Source organism: Typopeltis vanoorti, chromosome 24 (assembly GCF_054136105.1).
Source record: "Typopeltis vanoorti isolate ZY-2024b chromosome 24, IOZ_Tvanoo_1.0, whole genome shotgun sequence".
In the NCBI taxonomy this organism is placed as follows: domain Eukaryota; kingdom Metazoa; phylum Arthropoda; class Arachnida; order Uropygi; family Thelyphonidae; genus Typopeltis; species Typopeltis vanoorti.
In genome coordinates, this window is record NC_143572.1 from 68,247,970 (window position 1) to 68,262,172 (window position 14,203).

At 37.2% G+C, this 14,203-nt stretch overlaps 1 protein-coding gene across 3 annotated transcripts in view; it reads right to left on the reverse strand.

The window, feature by feature from the left end:
• LOC150093381 (uncharacterized) overlaps positions 1-14,203 on the reverse strand; it is a 196,304-nt gene that overhangs the window by 163,002 nt on the left and 19,099 nt on the right. For all 3 annotated transcript variants that reach the window (XR_016550431.1, XM_090413692.1, XM_090413691.1), the window contains exon 2: positions 3,508-3,627. Coding sequence is in view for 2 of the 3 variants with exons in the window: in XM_090413692.1 (XP_090269818.1) it covers positions 3,508-3,620 (113 nt within the window). In the remaining variant the exon portion in view is untranslated. The remainder of the gene's footprint in view (positions 1-3,507; positions 3,628-14,203) is intronic.

Consider the following 14,203-nt stretch of genomic DNA (forward strand, 5'->3'; position numbering starts at 1 on the left):
GGACAGAGGATACTAACAGTTTTAGAAGGAAAAATTATGGGAAAAGGATCAAGAGGCAAAAAATTAAGGACATGGCTTGAAGATATAAGATCATGCACAGGATCACATGGCTATGCAGAAACAAAAAGGAAAGCCACCAACAGAGAGAACTGGAAGGACATGGTGCTGCACCCTCTCACTGAGGAAGCTACATGAAGATATGCAAATGACATACATTTGTTATTTGCAACAACCTCTGGTGGTGAATTGTGGAACTACTTTTTTTTTTTTTTTTTTACACAGTTTCACAGCATTTGGATTGTTAGATGATGCTCCTCAAAGCCTTAAACAGGGATACTTTAATTCCAATCACACTGTACTTCTGCACCTCCCAAACTTAAATCTAAATGACTGTCTATCCATTACCAAAATCTGGTAGAGTCTCATCCTCATAAGTTGCAAGCAAGGCATGTCCCCCGCTCCTCTTAAATGTCATCAAAATTATTTACTTAATGTTATCATTTTATTGTGTTTTAAAGTTAATAAAATGTTATGTGTGGAGCATTGCCCTCTATGCAGCTGAAAGTTGGACATTGAAGAAAGAAGAAATTAAGATTTTGGAAAGCTTTGAGATGTGAATTTGGAGAAGGATAGAAAAAATCGAATGGACAGATAAAATAACTGATGAAGAGATCTTAAAAAGAGCAGAAGAGGAAAGAAGTCTGTTAAGGAGGATAGAAAGAAGAAAGTGAAACTGGATCGGACATATTCTGAGAGGGAATGGAATCATCAGATGCCATCAAAGGAAAAATAGACTGAAAAAGACCCAGAGGAAGAGTAAGGAAAACAATGCTAGATGACATGCTGAATGGAGACAGGTACACAACCTTGAAAGAGAAGGCTCAGAACAGAAGAGAGTGGAAGGAAAGTTTTTGTTACTAAGAGAAGAACCTGCTCAATTGCAAAATACTCAAGAAGAAGAGAAGAAAGTTTATTTATTGTAATTTTAGATTCAACTGTAATCTCATCTTATTCTGCAACCACCCGTATGGTGGCACTCCAGCACATGGCTAAACTCTAAAATAACACTGCTTTGTTTTAGTTTCACCTTATGATTTGTTCTAATGCAGTGATGATGGCATGTTAATTTCAGGCTGAAATATTTACACTAATAAAATTATTAGTTTTTATTCTTGTGAATACATGTTTATAATAATTGCAGGTGTAAACGAGTAGGCTAGGAATAATTTTAAAGAATGTGCAAAAGAACTGACCACACTACTTTTGATCTAGTTGTTAAATGAGAACCTTGCAAAAGGGAGGTCCCTCAAAGAGTGTATATCGCAATTCAGATATACACTCTTTGGAGGTGTTCAAAGACTGCATATCTGTAGTTGTGATTAAGGTATTTAAAGAAATTGGTTACGAACAGAATAAAAGACTGGTTTGTGGATAGGATTCTCTGTGATATTTAGCATGGGTTCATAAAAAGATATGAATTGCTTAGCAATCTACTTGCAACTTATGACTGGGTAAAATTTGATAAGGGTGACTCATGTAATGATATTACTAAACTTTGCAGAAGTCAGTTAATAAAGCGCCACATGGTGAATTGGTGTTCAAGCTGAGAAAGGGAATGGATAACAGATTGACCAGCAAATTGTGTATATAACAGAAAGGCACTGCCCACAAAATGAAGATTCATACTGCAATTTGAGGAGTTATAAGGAGTGGTCATTAGTAATGTCCAGTGCTCAAAGATTAAACAGACCTTTAGCCTAAATGAGTATTTAATGTTAATAAGCAAGTTGCATAATTAGTCAAAGCAGTTTGTTACAACCTCGCCATGCACACACACACTTACTCCCATACCATCGCATCGGTCAAAGGTTGTGGTTCTTCTAAGTCTTACCGGAATTCCTTTGGCTGCAAAAGGATGCGTAGTTGGCCACCCCTGGTTTATAGTAAAGACAGGATGAAATAACTCTGAGAACAAGGCCAGTCACATGCATAGAAAGCGATGGTGGCATTATTCTTGGTAATTTGTTATTAATGTCAATGGAAGTGCACCAAAATAAATTCAACTGAATAAAATGGATACAACAAACCACCATCCCCCTTTCCAAACTCCTTAAAAAGAATAACGACCCTCCACTCCAACCTGACTATATGCTCACTATATCCTTTATCCTATATCAAAGGTACAACAGATAAATTGAGCTTACTTCTAAAACAACATAGAATTAATATACAAACCTATGAGCACACCTTCCTTTCCTGAAACAAATCAAAGACTACAGGATCCTCTCACCTTCCTAGTTGCCCATAGTAACTTGACAATGTAAGACTCAGTATTTTGGACTGACCACCTTAGTCTCAAAAAACATAAGAGAACTAGTAGAGACAACCAAAATCTGACCAGCATGAAAGAAACTCAGGCTACTTCACAAATCCCAATTTAAATCACTCTTCATGGAAGTGGCATTCTACAAAACTAGGTTAACTGTAATAGAACTGATGGTGTGATCTTGAATAGATTTTCATGCGCTGTCCTATCTACCTGTAATCATTAATAACAGAAATTACCACAGAGTGCCACTGCTGTGGTCCATGCACGTGACTGTCCTTTGTTCTCGTGGGTCATCACATCCTTTATCTTTGCTGCTAAAGTGTCTCTTGATATTGCCAGCTTGAACTGACAAAATGTCAGCACAGTGATTTCATTCAGCTGAAGCTAAATAATTTTTGTCAGTAAATTATTTATTTGCATTCCAGTTTCATGCAGTTTTAGTTCTAGAAACTTCAACATGAATCATTAATAAGTGCAAAGCGTCAGGAGTTAGATGTGAAGACAAAGGAATGCATATAGCATCAGTCGATATGTGCTTTAGGAGAAAGACAGTATTCAAATGAGAGAAGGCCTGAACTTCACAACAGAGAAGAGCTACAAAGACTACAGGCCCACTGACAAACAGAAATAAGGTAGCTATACCAATATATAAAGCATTAATCAAACCAGACATGGACTACTGTGTGCAGATTTGGTCAGCTAGTTTTCAATATAATGTGGAAACTCTGGAGAGGGTCAAGAGGGAGTGATTAAGGTATCATAACTCGGGAATGTTGGTTATGGAGAAATGAAGAAGAAATACGAAGTGCAAAGTTTAGTAGACAGACAGAAAAGAGGTGTTTGAGAAACTTTCAACTTAGTGAGATCTTATAAGCTGATTATGGAAAGAATTAAAAACAGGAAAAGAATGAGAAGCTATTCTTGGAGGTTGTGCAAAGTGCAGCAAAGAAGAAAAGTGAATAGTAGGTTTTTTTAAGAGGAGAGTGGTGGGTGAGTGGAATAAATTGCTGATGTGTTTTAAATATAATCATTTTCTGGCTGAGTGAACCTCCCATGATGAGCCTGTTGACTCCATGAAGGTTTGAAATGAATGATAATTTTATAAAATTAGTAAGTTAAGATTAAATACTCTAAAAAAAAAAAGTGTATAAATCAAACACTAAAAAGTTTATAAGCACCTTCCGGGGGGTCCCCCTCGTCCTCTTCCAAAACCTGGGCCTCTACCAGGTCCACGACCTCTAGGTCCTCCACGTGGGCCTCCTCGCGTAGGTGGTCCTGCCCCTCCTTCCATAATTAAACTGAAACAAAATTATAAGAAGAAATTCATTGTATCCAAAAACCATTAAAATAATATATTACAAAAAAAAATTACTTAAATACTTAAACATTTTTTATAAGAATTTCACCTTCAAATTCTTTCCTAGTACCATTATGAGAATTATAGTGAAGTTTAGCATCCAGATATGCAATCACATTCAAGAAAAACAATTCCAGCCTTTTTTTTTTTATTTATTTATTGTAAAAAAAAAAAATTGCATAAAACAGAAACAACTAGGTATTAAAAGCCTATATACAAAAAAGTATTCATTAAATAAAAATATGTATATAATAAGTATATGATACTTATTATATATATATTTAAGCTTGAGCTGCAAAAAAATAAACAATTGTGAAGGGAATTTAAAAAGAAAGGCAACTTGCAGGTGCATGAACAGTACAAAGCACAGGCCAGAAGTATAACTAGGGTGGTAAGAAAAGCAAAAGCAGATTATGAAAGGGAATTAGCAACACAAGCTAAAAAGAATCCCAAACAGTTCTTTCTATATGCTGCAAGTAGAAGAAAAAATGTATACAGCAGAATGATTTTAAGGAATGCCGATGGTAGGAAAGTAACTGAATCAGTTGAAATAGAATTACTAAGCGAACACTTTGCAAGAGTATATCATCCAGACGGTGATATTGCAGGAATGAGGGAACCAATGGCTTATATAGGAATTGAGGTGAATGAAAGAGATCAATAGTATATTACAGAACCTTAATGTGAATACATCTGTGGGATTGGATGGTATACCAGCTCAAGTCTTGCATGAAGCAGCAAAGGAATTGTCAGTGCCCTTGATCATATTGTTTAAGTCTCAGCTCTAGGTTAGTCCAGAGAGGGTTCAAAGATGGGAAAAGAGTTCCATTGCATAAAGGAGGCTCCAAGAGTGCTGTTGCAAATTACTGACCGATCAGCATATCAGGAGTCGTTGTCAAGGTATTGAAGAAATTAGTCAAGAGCAAAATACCAGAATGGATAGATGGAAATGGGATACTGTATGGGGGGGGGGGGGCCAGCATAGTTTTGTGAAGGATAGATCATGCCTCAATAACTTGCTCATGTTTTATAATACAATGATGGCTGAACTGGATAAGGGTAATGGGTTTACAGTGATACTGCTGGATTTGCTAAGGCTTTTGATAGGATACCACATGGAATTCTAATCAGTAAACTGCAGGACATGGGGATGGATATAGAGTTGGTGAGATGAATAGGAGGGTGGTAGATGGAGAGATATCAGAGAGTAGTTAATTCAGGAGTAGAGTCCAAAAGAAGGCCTGTGACTAGTGGTGTACTGCAAAGTTCTGTTCTTGGACCACTGTTATTTAATTTGTTCATTAATGATATAGGAAAGGATCTGAGAGGAACTGTTCATTTATTTGTCAATAATGCAAAGTTGGGTAGAGCAATCGTGAATACACATGATGTCAAAATTTTGCAGCATGATTTGGATAGACTGGCAGAAAGGGCTAAGAAGAATGGATGTCAGTTTAATGTAGCAAAGTGTAAGGTCAGTGGTTAAATTCAGCTAACTTTTTTCTATTTTGTGACTTTTCTCCCTTTACAGTAATATGCCTGCATTATTGTGTATTATTCAACAATTGCTTACATTTTTGAATGTGTATATAAATTCAATATCAACAGTCACCCGGTTATGAAAGGGACTAGGAGGTTTGGAGCTTCCTGTAATGCATTATCTTGCAGCTATTGACAAGCAAACATTATTGCAGCATAGCGTAGCGGAATTTTTAGACTCATAGCGATAGTTCGTCTTTTCTGGTTGGCAACACTGTCAGCAACAGTCAGTAACCTAACCAACAATAGAACAGCAGATTAGAAGTTGTTTGTCAGAGCTTGTGATTGTAAGAAGAAAATTACGTAATATTTTTGTGTTTATGTAGGCCTACTATTTCAACTATAAATACATTGGTACCTTCTTTAAACAGAAAAATAACTCAGATGACAGTGATGATACAGAAACTACACACAGACTGTCATTACAGTTTGTGTGTAGTTTCTGAAGAGAAAGAAGTCTGTAACAAATCCATAGAAACACGGGATTCCTATCAGCTGCAATGCAATAATATTAATACGTTGAACGAAAGGAAAGATCCGTATCTGTATTTGTATTTAATGTTTCTGGTGGTGTAGAAGAAAAGGCCCGATGGCTTTAACTCCACCAGAATGAATGAATAAATAGATAAAATAAAAATAGAAAAATGTTGCAACAATCTAGCAATAGCCTCACATTTATGATCCTTAATTTAAGGGCCCCTGAGCTTATTCATTTAGAATTTAACCACTGTGTAAAGTTATGCATTTTGGGGTGAAAAGATTAGCAGCAGTATACCACATTGGTGCTGTACTCCAGGAAATTGACGAAGCCAGAGATCTGGAAGTGTTGCAGATAGGGAGTTGAAGTTTAAGGGGACTCATAGCAAAAATTGCTAAATCAGTTCATCAGATCACTTGGTTACTGAAGAATACTTGGACAAGAAGAGACAAGCAGGTTATTGTTCCTCTTTATTGAGCCTTGATAAGGCCACATTTTGACTACTGTGCCGGATTTGGTTGCCTGGGTCTCTTCTTGATGGGGAGGAGGTAGAGAGGATCCAGAGGCAAGCAACCAAGATGATAGCTGGTCTATGGAATGAACCTTACAAGAGCAGGTTGAAGATCTGTGGGTTACAGAAATTGGTTGATAGGCAGAAAAGGATAAGGAAAAGGTGATATGATTGAGACATTCAAATTACTGAGGGATTTTTACAAAATTAATTCAGAGGAAATTTTTAAGAACAGGTCTGGTGGTGAGAGAACTAGGGGCCATCCATGGAAAATGAGCAAAGAATGTAGTTAGCAAGGATGTTAGAACTAGGTTTTTTTACTTGGAGAGTGGTGAATGAGTGGAATGGGCTGCCAGAGTCTCTTGTGTGTGCCATGATTGTGAATGAGTTCAAGGCTAAGTATGATAGATACTGTGTGAATGCTGAATAGTTCTTGACATGATGTTTAGGGCCTCCCTCAATGAGTCTGAGGACTCCTTGAAGTTTCCTGTAATAATAATAATATATGATCTATATACAGTGAAAAACATTTGTTGTTGTTGTCAGCAGTTTGTTGTGGTTCTATTTTGGGCTGTTCTCAACCAGATTGGTCCTGCTGTTAGAGTAAGTTCATCTCTCCATCTGGTCTTCTGTATACCTCTACTTCTTTTTCCCTCTCTAGGTATCCAGTAAAAGGAGAGTTTAATCCCATGTTTCATCTTGTTTTCTCATCAAGTGTCTTGTCCATTTCCATTTTACGGATTTTGCTGTTCTTATGATGTCAGCGACTTATTTCTAGGGCTCTTATTTTTTATATCTTTTTGATGTTTAACATACTTCTTTCCATTGCTCTTTGGCAAGTTCTTAGCTTGGTCATTTGTTTAGTTGTTAGTGACCATGTTTGTGATCTACAGGTTAGAATGGATAGCATGATCATATTATAAGTTTGAATTTTAGGCTGATTGGTAGGTCTCCCTTTATCCACTCTTTTAACCACCTTACCGGCCGTTATGGATCAAATACGCATTTGCATACGCTTCGTATCCATCATATATTTCATTGTTGTAACAATGGTATTATAATTTTAATAAGCACTTCGCATCCATGATAACGTGAACGTCTATAGACGTCTTGGCCGGTAGCGTGGTTAAACTCCAATAGCTCCTGTAAGCATTGGTGATTCTGGCATCTTTCTTTTTCCATCCTGTTTCTAAATATTATCTGGCCCAAATATTTAAAATCTTTTTTTGTAACTTATTATTCTGTTTTCAAAAGTCATTGAAATTTCTGTGTGGTTAGTCATTAGTTTAAATTTGCTGTAGTTTATGTTTAACCATATGCTTTACTTTTATTACTTAGATCTCGAATCATTATTTCTAGTTCTGAGCTGTTTTCGGAGAAGAGTGCTATGTCATCAGAAAATCTAAGATTGCTTAAATTTTTGCCTAAGATGTTTAAAACCATAATTATTCCAGTTCAGTTCTCTAAATAACATTTCCAAAAATGAAGTGAATAGCTTGAGTGCTAGGATCTCCCAGTTCAACTCCTCTTTCTAAAGATGGTCCTTTTGACTCAAGTTTGATTTCTGCTGTGATACTATTATAAATATTTTTTAATATTCTAACATATAGAAAATAAATACCTTGATTTTGGAGTTACAAAATATTTATTTTCTCTAAAAATTTAAAAGCCAAAGAAACATTTGGTGAGTCTGATAAGATCTACCTGAGTGTATAGACTCATATGGATTATGAATCCAGCTAAAATAACGAATGATGCTTGTTGTCAAAATGAGGGCAGCTGATTAAAACATGACATGGTTAGTCGGGTATTATAAAACTCACACACAGGCATGTCATTAATAGGAAAGAGAGGAAGTGAGATGACTATGACCTATGCAAAGCCAAGCAAGAACAACTTCCTCTTTGTGGACCATTTGCAGACTGCATGCACTGTCACAATTTAATTTCAGGCTTAATTTGATAGAGCTTATTATTGCTCTTTCCATTTCATGTCTGCCACTGAGATAAAAGTTTGTATGTAACAGTCTGTGGGTAGTTAGTATATGGGAAAGGCAGATGATGGGTGGTTGAGAAGTAAGTTGACCTAGCTGCAGTATTCATAGCCTTAATTATATATTGGGTTTTATACTTTATCCAAGTGTTGGCAAACAAAGTTTGCGCCTGAAATACTTTCAGGACAGGAAACTCGTGGCAAAGGTGGTATAAGTTCTCATCACTTGCCTTAGTATCTCCCATAATGCAAAGCACATCTCCTTGCAGACATGTATAATACTATGCATTAAGGGAAGGGCCACCAACCAGACTGGTTTTGACCTTTATATTCAGGTCTCATCAGTGGGAACCAGGTAAATATGACTTCACCATTACTTCCACCTTAGTATCACCACCTCTGGGTCTAGCCCCCAGTGACGAGACCTCAATAAAGGTCGAAACCGGTTGCAAGCTTGGGTGATGAATGGCAATGCTGTAACCCATGAAGTTTTAACTGAGGCTCGGCTGTTGCTGTTGCCCGGGTCCTGGGTGTGTGTGTGGGGGGGGGGGAGGATAATGAATGGCAATGCTGTAGCCATTGAAGTTAACTGAGGCACAGCTGTTGCTGTTACCTCTCAGATGACATGAGGAAATGAGCGGCTCTGTTCGGTTGTAGGATGAGCTTGCCACAGGGTAGAGCCAATGCTGAGAGTTCTTCTCAGTGGCAGGGTAAGCCTGTTACCGAGAGGAACAATGCTGAGTTTTTGGAGTTTGACCTGTACTTGAACATTCAATAAAGGTTCGAAACAGGTCTGGGTAGTGGCCCTTCCCTTAATGTATAGCATTATACATGTCCACAAGGTGCTTTGCATTATGGGAGATACTAAGGCAAGTGATGAGAACTTATACCACCTTTACCACGAATTGCCTCAGTCCTGAAAGTATTTCAGGCACAAGCTTTGTTTGCTAACACTTGGATAAAGGATAAAACCCAATATATAATTAGTAGCATAGCCAAGTGAAAAAATTTCCATAAATATTCATAGCCTTGTTTCCACTGATCCCATGTGGCTTGGAATCAAAAAGAAGCACATATCCAAGTGTAGCTTCCTTAATTCAGGGAGGAGATGTTGGATTTGGAAGAGCTTTTAAAAGAAACTTAATATACACCTGATTATATATTGCACCATTTTATTGTGCTGTCTGGGAAGATCCCACTATAGCCTCTGATAGCCTCAACCATCTGTGTCAATATGTACAAAATCAGAGTATTCAATTCTATGAGACTGAATCAGTTGCTAGTAGACAACTAGAGGAGTGAAAGATTTGGGTAGCCCACAAATGGTAAAGATACATGATAGAAGTCTAGAGCTTGTAAGAGAGCTTTATTCACAAACAAAAGGGTTGAATGGCAATTGATAGATGTTATACAGATTCTTCCACCACAGACAAAAAACAGTTGATTATGTGGGATGGACTGGAAGGGATTTTATTTTTGTAATATATAATTAGAGACAGCTGTTAACACATTGACCGCCATAATGTTAAAAAAATTTTGTGATCCCCAGGCCAACTTCTTTTTATTTTACAATTTTCTGAAAGTAACATAAAATAATCATATTTTATGATTTTTTTTTTTTTTTTTTTTTTTTTTATCTATTTCATGCAGCTAAATAGATTTGTTACGTGCGAATCATGTGCGCACCACGCGGCCTGAGAAGAATTTTTTCACTGACTGGGCTGAGCGGTGCACATGTGATTCGCACTTCACACAAGGTCAAACTTGCATATCTATGACGTGTACGAACAGTTATATGCGTTGTGTTTTGTCCAGTGGAATAAATTTGTTATAGTGATAAATATTGTTATAAATTGCCCTAATATGGGAGACTACGAAAAAGAACGTCATTTAGAAGCCTTGATAAATGAAGTTCTATCTGATGACGAACCATACGAATATTTGTCGGAAAGTTACAACGGAAGCGATGAAACTAACACATACGCTCTTCAAAAACTCAGACAATTTTACCAAAAGCAAGGATAAGAAAGTGGAAAAACACAAATCTCAATGAAATGAAGATATTTTTGGGTCTGCAAATTTTCTATTCTACAGAAATCAAACAAGTTATGTCAAGGAATCAGTTCGATCTTCTTCTCAGTAACTGGCACTTCACAGACAACGAGGCTGAAAATAATTCTGAAAGACTTTATAAAATTACACCTCTCATAAATCATAAGAAAAAATTTCCAGAAAATAATGACGCCTTCGAGTAATATTTGTGTAGATGAAACGTTAGTTCCTTTCCGAGGTTGTCTTGCCTTTCGTCAATACATCAAGAATAAACGACACAAATTTGGCATAAAACTATTCAAATTGTGCATTGAAGATGGATATACATATGATTTCAAGATATACTGCAGCGCAGAAAAGACCAATACTACTAATAGTGTTCCAACTTCAATTGTTATGGGACTTTGTGAGAATCTACTTGACAATGGACGCACAATATTTGTAGATAATTATTATCCCAGTATTGAATTAGTGCACAAACTTTTGAATAGACAAACACACCTTGTAGGCACTTTGAGAAAAATTCAAAAGGGAATTCCACAGGATGTTACCCAGAAGAAATTGAAAAAGGGTGAAATAATTGGTAAAGAAAGTGAAACATGGGTGGTGGTAATAATAGGTCACCTGTTATACATGTAGTTGAAATTCTACCGTGCTAACTATATAAACCTGTTTACCAGGCCCCACATTTCCATTACCCATAAGCATTTCATTTAGATATGAATCACAGGTGAACTACACGGCCTGAAAGAAAAATCTTTATGCGAATCAAATATGATTCACGCAATGCATTGAAAAAATGTAGTGTGAATCGTATTTGATTCATACAGCGGTCAACATGTTAATAGTGAAGCAACAAAATGAGTTCATTTGCCTAAGAATTGATGTTTTAAATGCTCCAGTTGCCATTCTTAGAGCTTAATGATCGGGCTGCAAGCACTTACTAATTAAGCGAAAACAGTAAGTGAAAAAAAATTTGAGTTATCAATTTTTATAATGAAAAATTATTATCATGTAAAAACAATGTAATATATATTATGCATCACAATATGTCTCCCCCTGCTTTTTTTGGCAAGCAACGATAAAATTTTTGGATATCTTCTAACGAAAATGCATTCTTTATTGTGCGCCAAAATCTCAGTTGTTGTTGGATGAAGTCGCCTTTGTTATCCCCACTCATGATGACTCACAAGGTTGACTCGCACCAAGTTCCACGGCAATATCAAGAAGTACAGGTATAAAATTATTTTTAATTTATTACTCATATTATAAAATGTATTAAATAATTCAACATATGGGACACATGCCATGTAAGTATGGTCAACTTTGTATGGGCTGCCAAAAATGCACATTTGGACCGCATGCAGCCCGTGGGCCGCCAACCCCTGGTTTAGAGTAGTGTTCTCTCTCTCTCTCTCTCTCTCTGGCAGAAGCATACATGTAGAACCTATAATCAAGTTTTGATAATCAGTACTCCATACAATCGAAGCAAAGAATACCTGTGTGTCTTTAGGTGGAAGATAAAGTGCAAAGGATGTTCATTGCTTTATGGCACCTGTTTCATAACCGACATGAGAGGTGAGAAACTGAGTTTGTTGGGAAATATGTCCCAAGAACATGGCTTCTAGTGGTGCAACTGAGATTAATGTTTATCCTAGTCTGAGTAATGGGTCACTATAAAGACCACGTTTGCAGCAAAAATGCACACAAGATGTCTCTTCTCCTGTGAAATTCTGGACCTGTTTGCAAGTGCCCATTTCAAAAGATGAACAATGGCTTGCTGCAGCTGCTTTTCTATGATTCTCATATTGCATGAATGACAAAATGTGGTAAAGTGACAGAAAGTGGCAAAGGCACAGAAAGCATTAATTTCAAAAAGATGTTCAGTTGTTGAGTTAACCTTGATTACAAAAAACAACACGATACTTGAAATCGACCCTTATGGAACACCTTCCTCTACGAATCTACAGTCAGGAGAGAGTGATTTCCACTCAGACTTGGAAGATTTGATTAGATAAATAGAAGCACATTCCTTCTCAGACAAAACTGCGTAGGTCTTTCAGTATTCTAATGCAAGCACTGCCATATACTTTTCCATATAGAAGAAAACCTATACCAAGTGATTACGTTTTAGGAAGGCATCTCTAATGGATGTTCCAGCTGGACTAGATGATCAGTTGCTAAATGGTATTTATGGAAGCCAGATTGTGCTGAAAGACATGTTCTCTCCAGAAATCAAAAGCAATAGTTAACTATATAAATAGTCAACAATAGTAACAGGGTTTTTCCTCCCGGAAACTCTGGTTTTTCATCCCGCATACAGACAAATCGGCCCTTCAGAACACACACAATTTACAGACAAAAAATACTAGTTGTGGTGGTGGGAGGAGGATGGTGTTGATGGAGATGATTAGTAGAGGTTCGGTGTAGTGGTGGAGACAGTTGTATAGTGCGTGCCATCCCGCAATGAATCTTCGGACTTTCATCACAGAATCAAATTATGCTAAGGAGGAAAAGGTGGACAAGTCAGCTTGCTCTATTTTCCACCATGATATCTATGATGTAATACATGTTGCCCATGCAAAAAAAGTGGATATCTTGGAGGTGTCATGAATAATAATAAAACTGTTTTTCCACAATCTAGCACAAAAGCTGACCAGAGCAATTGGTCAATAGTTTATGGGTGAATTTGATCCTTGCCTGGTCTAAGAAAGGCAATAACAATTGCTTTATGTAAGGTATCCAGAAACATGTTCTCACAGAAAATTATGTTGCAAAGGTCAAACAGTTGATCCACAGATGACGGCAACAAATGTTTAACCATCTTGTAGTGGATGTTGTCTGCTCCAACAGCAGTTGGGTGACATTTAAGCAGAGCAGCCTTCATTTCTTCCTTCCTGAATGGCCTCACATTCTTCAATACTGTTTGATCGCTGAGTCAAACAGAATGTTTTCTTAGCAAAAATCTTCCCAAGTGCATTGGCAACTCTGTTGTTGGGTTGGCATTTGTGCAACCCAGTTCTAGGTTGGAGAACTCGTATACATGCCTTTCATATTCCAGATTTTTATTCCAGACTTCTTTATTTCTGCCTGCTTCTGTTATGGAATGTGCATTGGATCCAGGATTCTTTTTGGCTCCGACAATTGATGCCTTGCTATGGGCTCAGGCATGTTTGAAAGCAATTAGGTCTGTTGTTGTTGTTGTTGTGGAGTATCTGCAGAAAGTATCCCCTTTCTTCTGGACTTCTTTGGCTGCTGCACAATCGTTATTCCACCATGGATGGAATAACGATTATGCCAACTAGATATTTTAGGAATTGCAGTATAGCAGCTGGCATAATTACATGATTCAATACAATGCTAATAGATGAGCTGACTTTCATCACAGAATCAAATTATGCTAAGGAGGAAAAGGTGGACAAGTCAGCTTGCTCAATTTTCCACCATGATATCTATGATGTAATACATGTTGCCCATGCAAAAAAAAATAGATATCATGGGAAAGTGATCGCTCCTTAGGTTGTCATCAGTTTCCCACTTAAATAGTGGAAAAAGGGAGGGTGAACAGTCTATGGCAGTGAATGTACAGGTAGGCATATGGAAGTAGGTGTTGCTTTCTGTATTTAAGAGGAAGAAATTACTGTTGTCAAGCATATGTTCACCAACTCCTCTTATATTTGTGCAGACATTACCCCACAGTGTTGCACCCAATTAAATTCCCCATTAAAAGAGGAGGTAACTGCAATAAGGTATCATTAAGGTCATGCTGAGAAATATATCTGTGGTAGCTGCAGCATACTGTTATTAGAGTTTCAAATGAGAGTCAAATAGCAACTGCTTCTATGTTGGTATTAAGTGGGACCACAAGGATGGCAACTCCTCTCAGGGGATAGACCTACCTTCCATGGGTAGGTCCATCCTGTGCTTACAAATGACAGTAACATT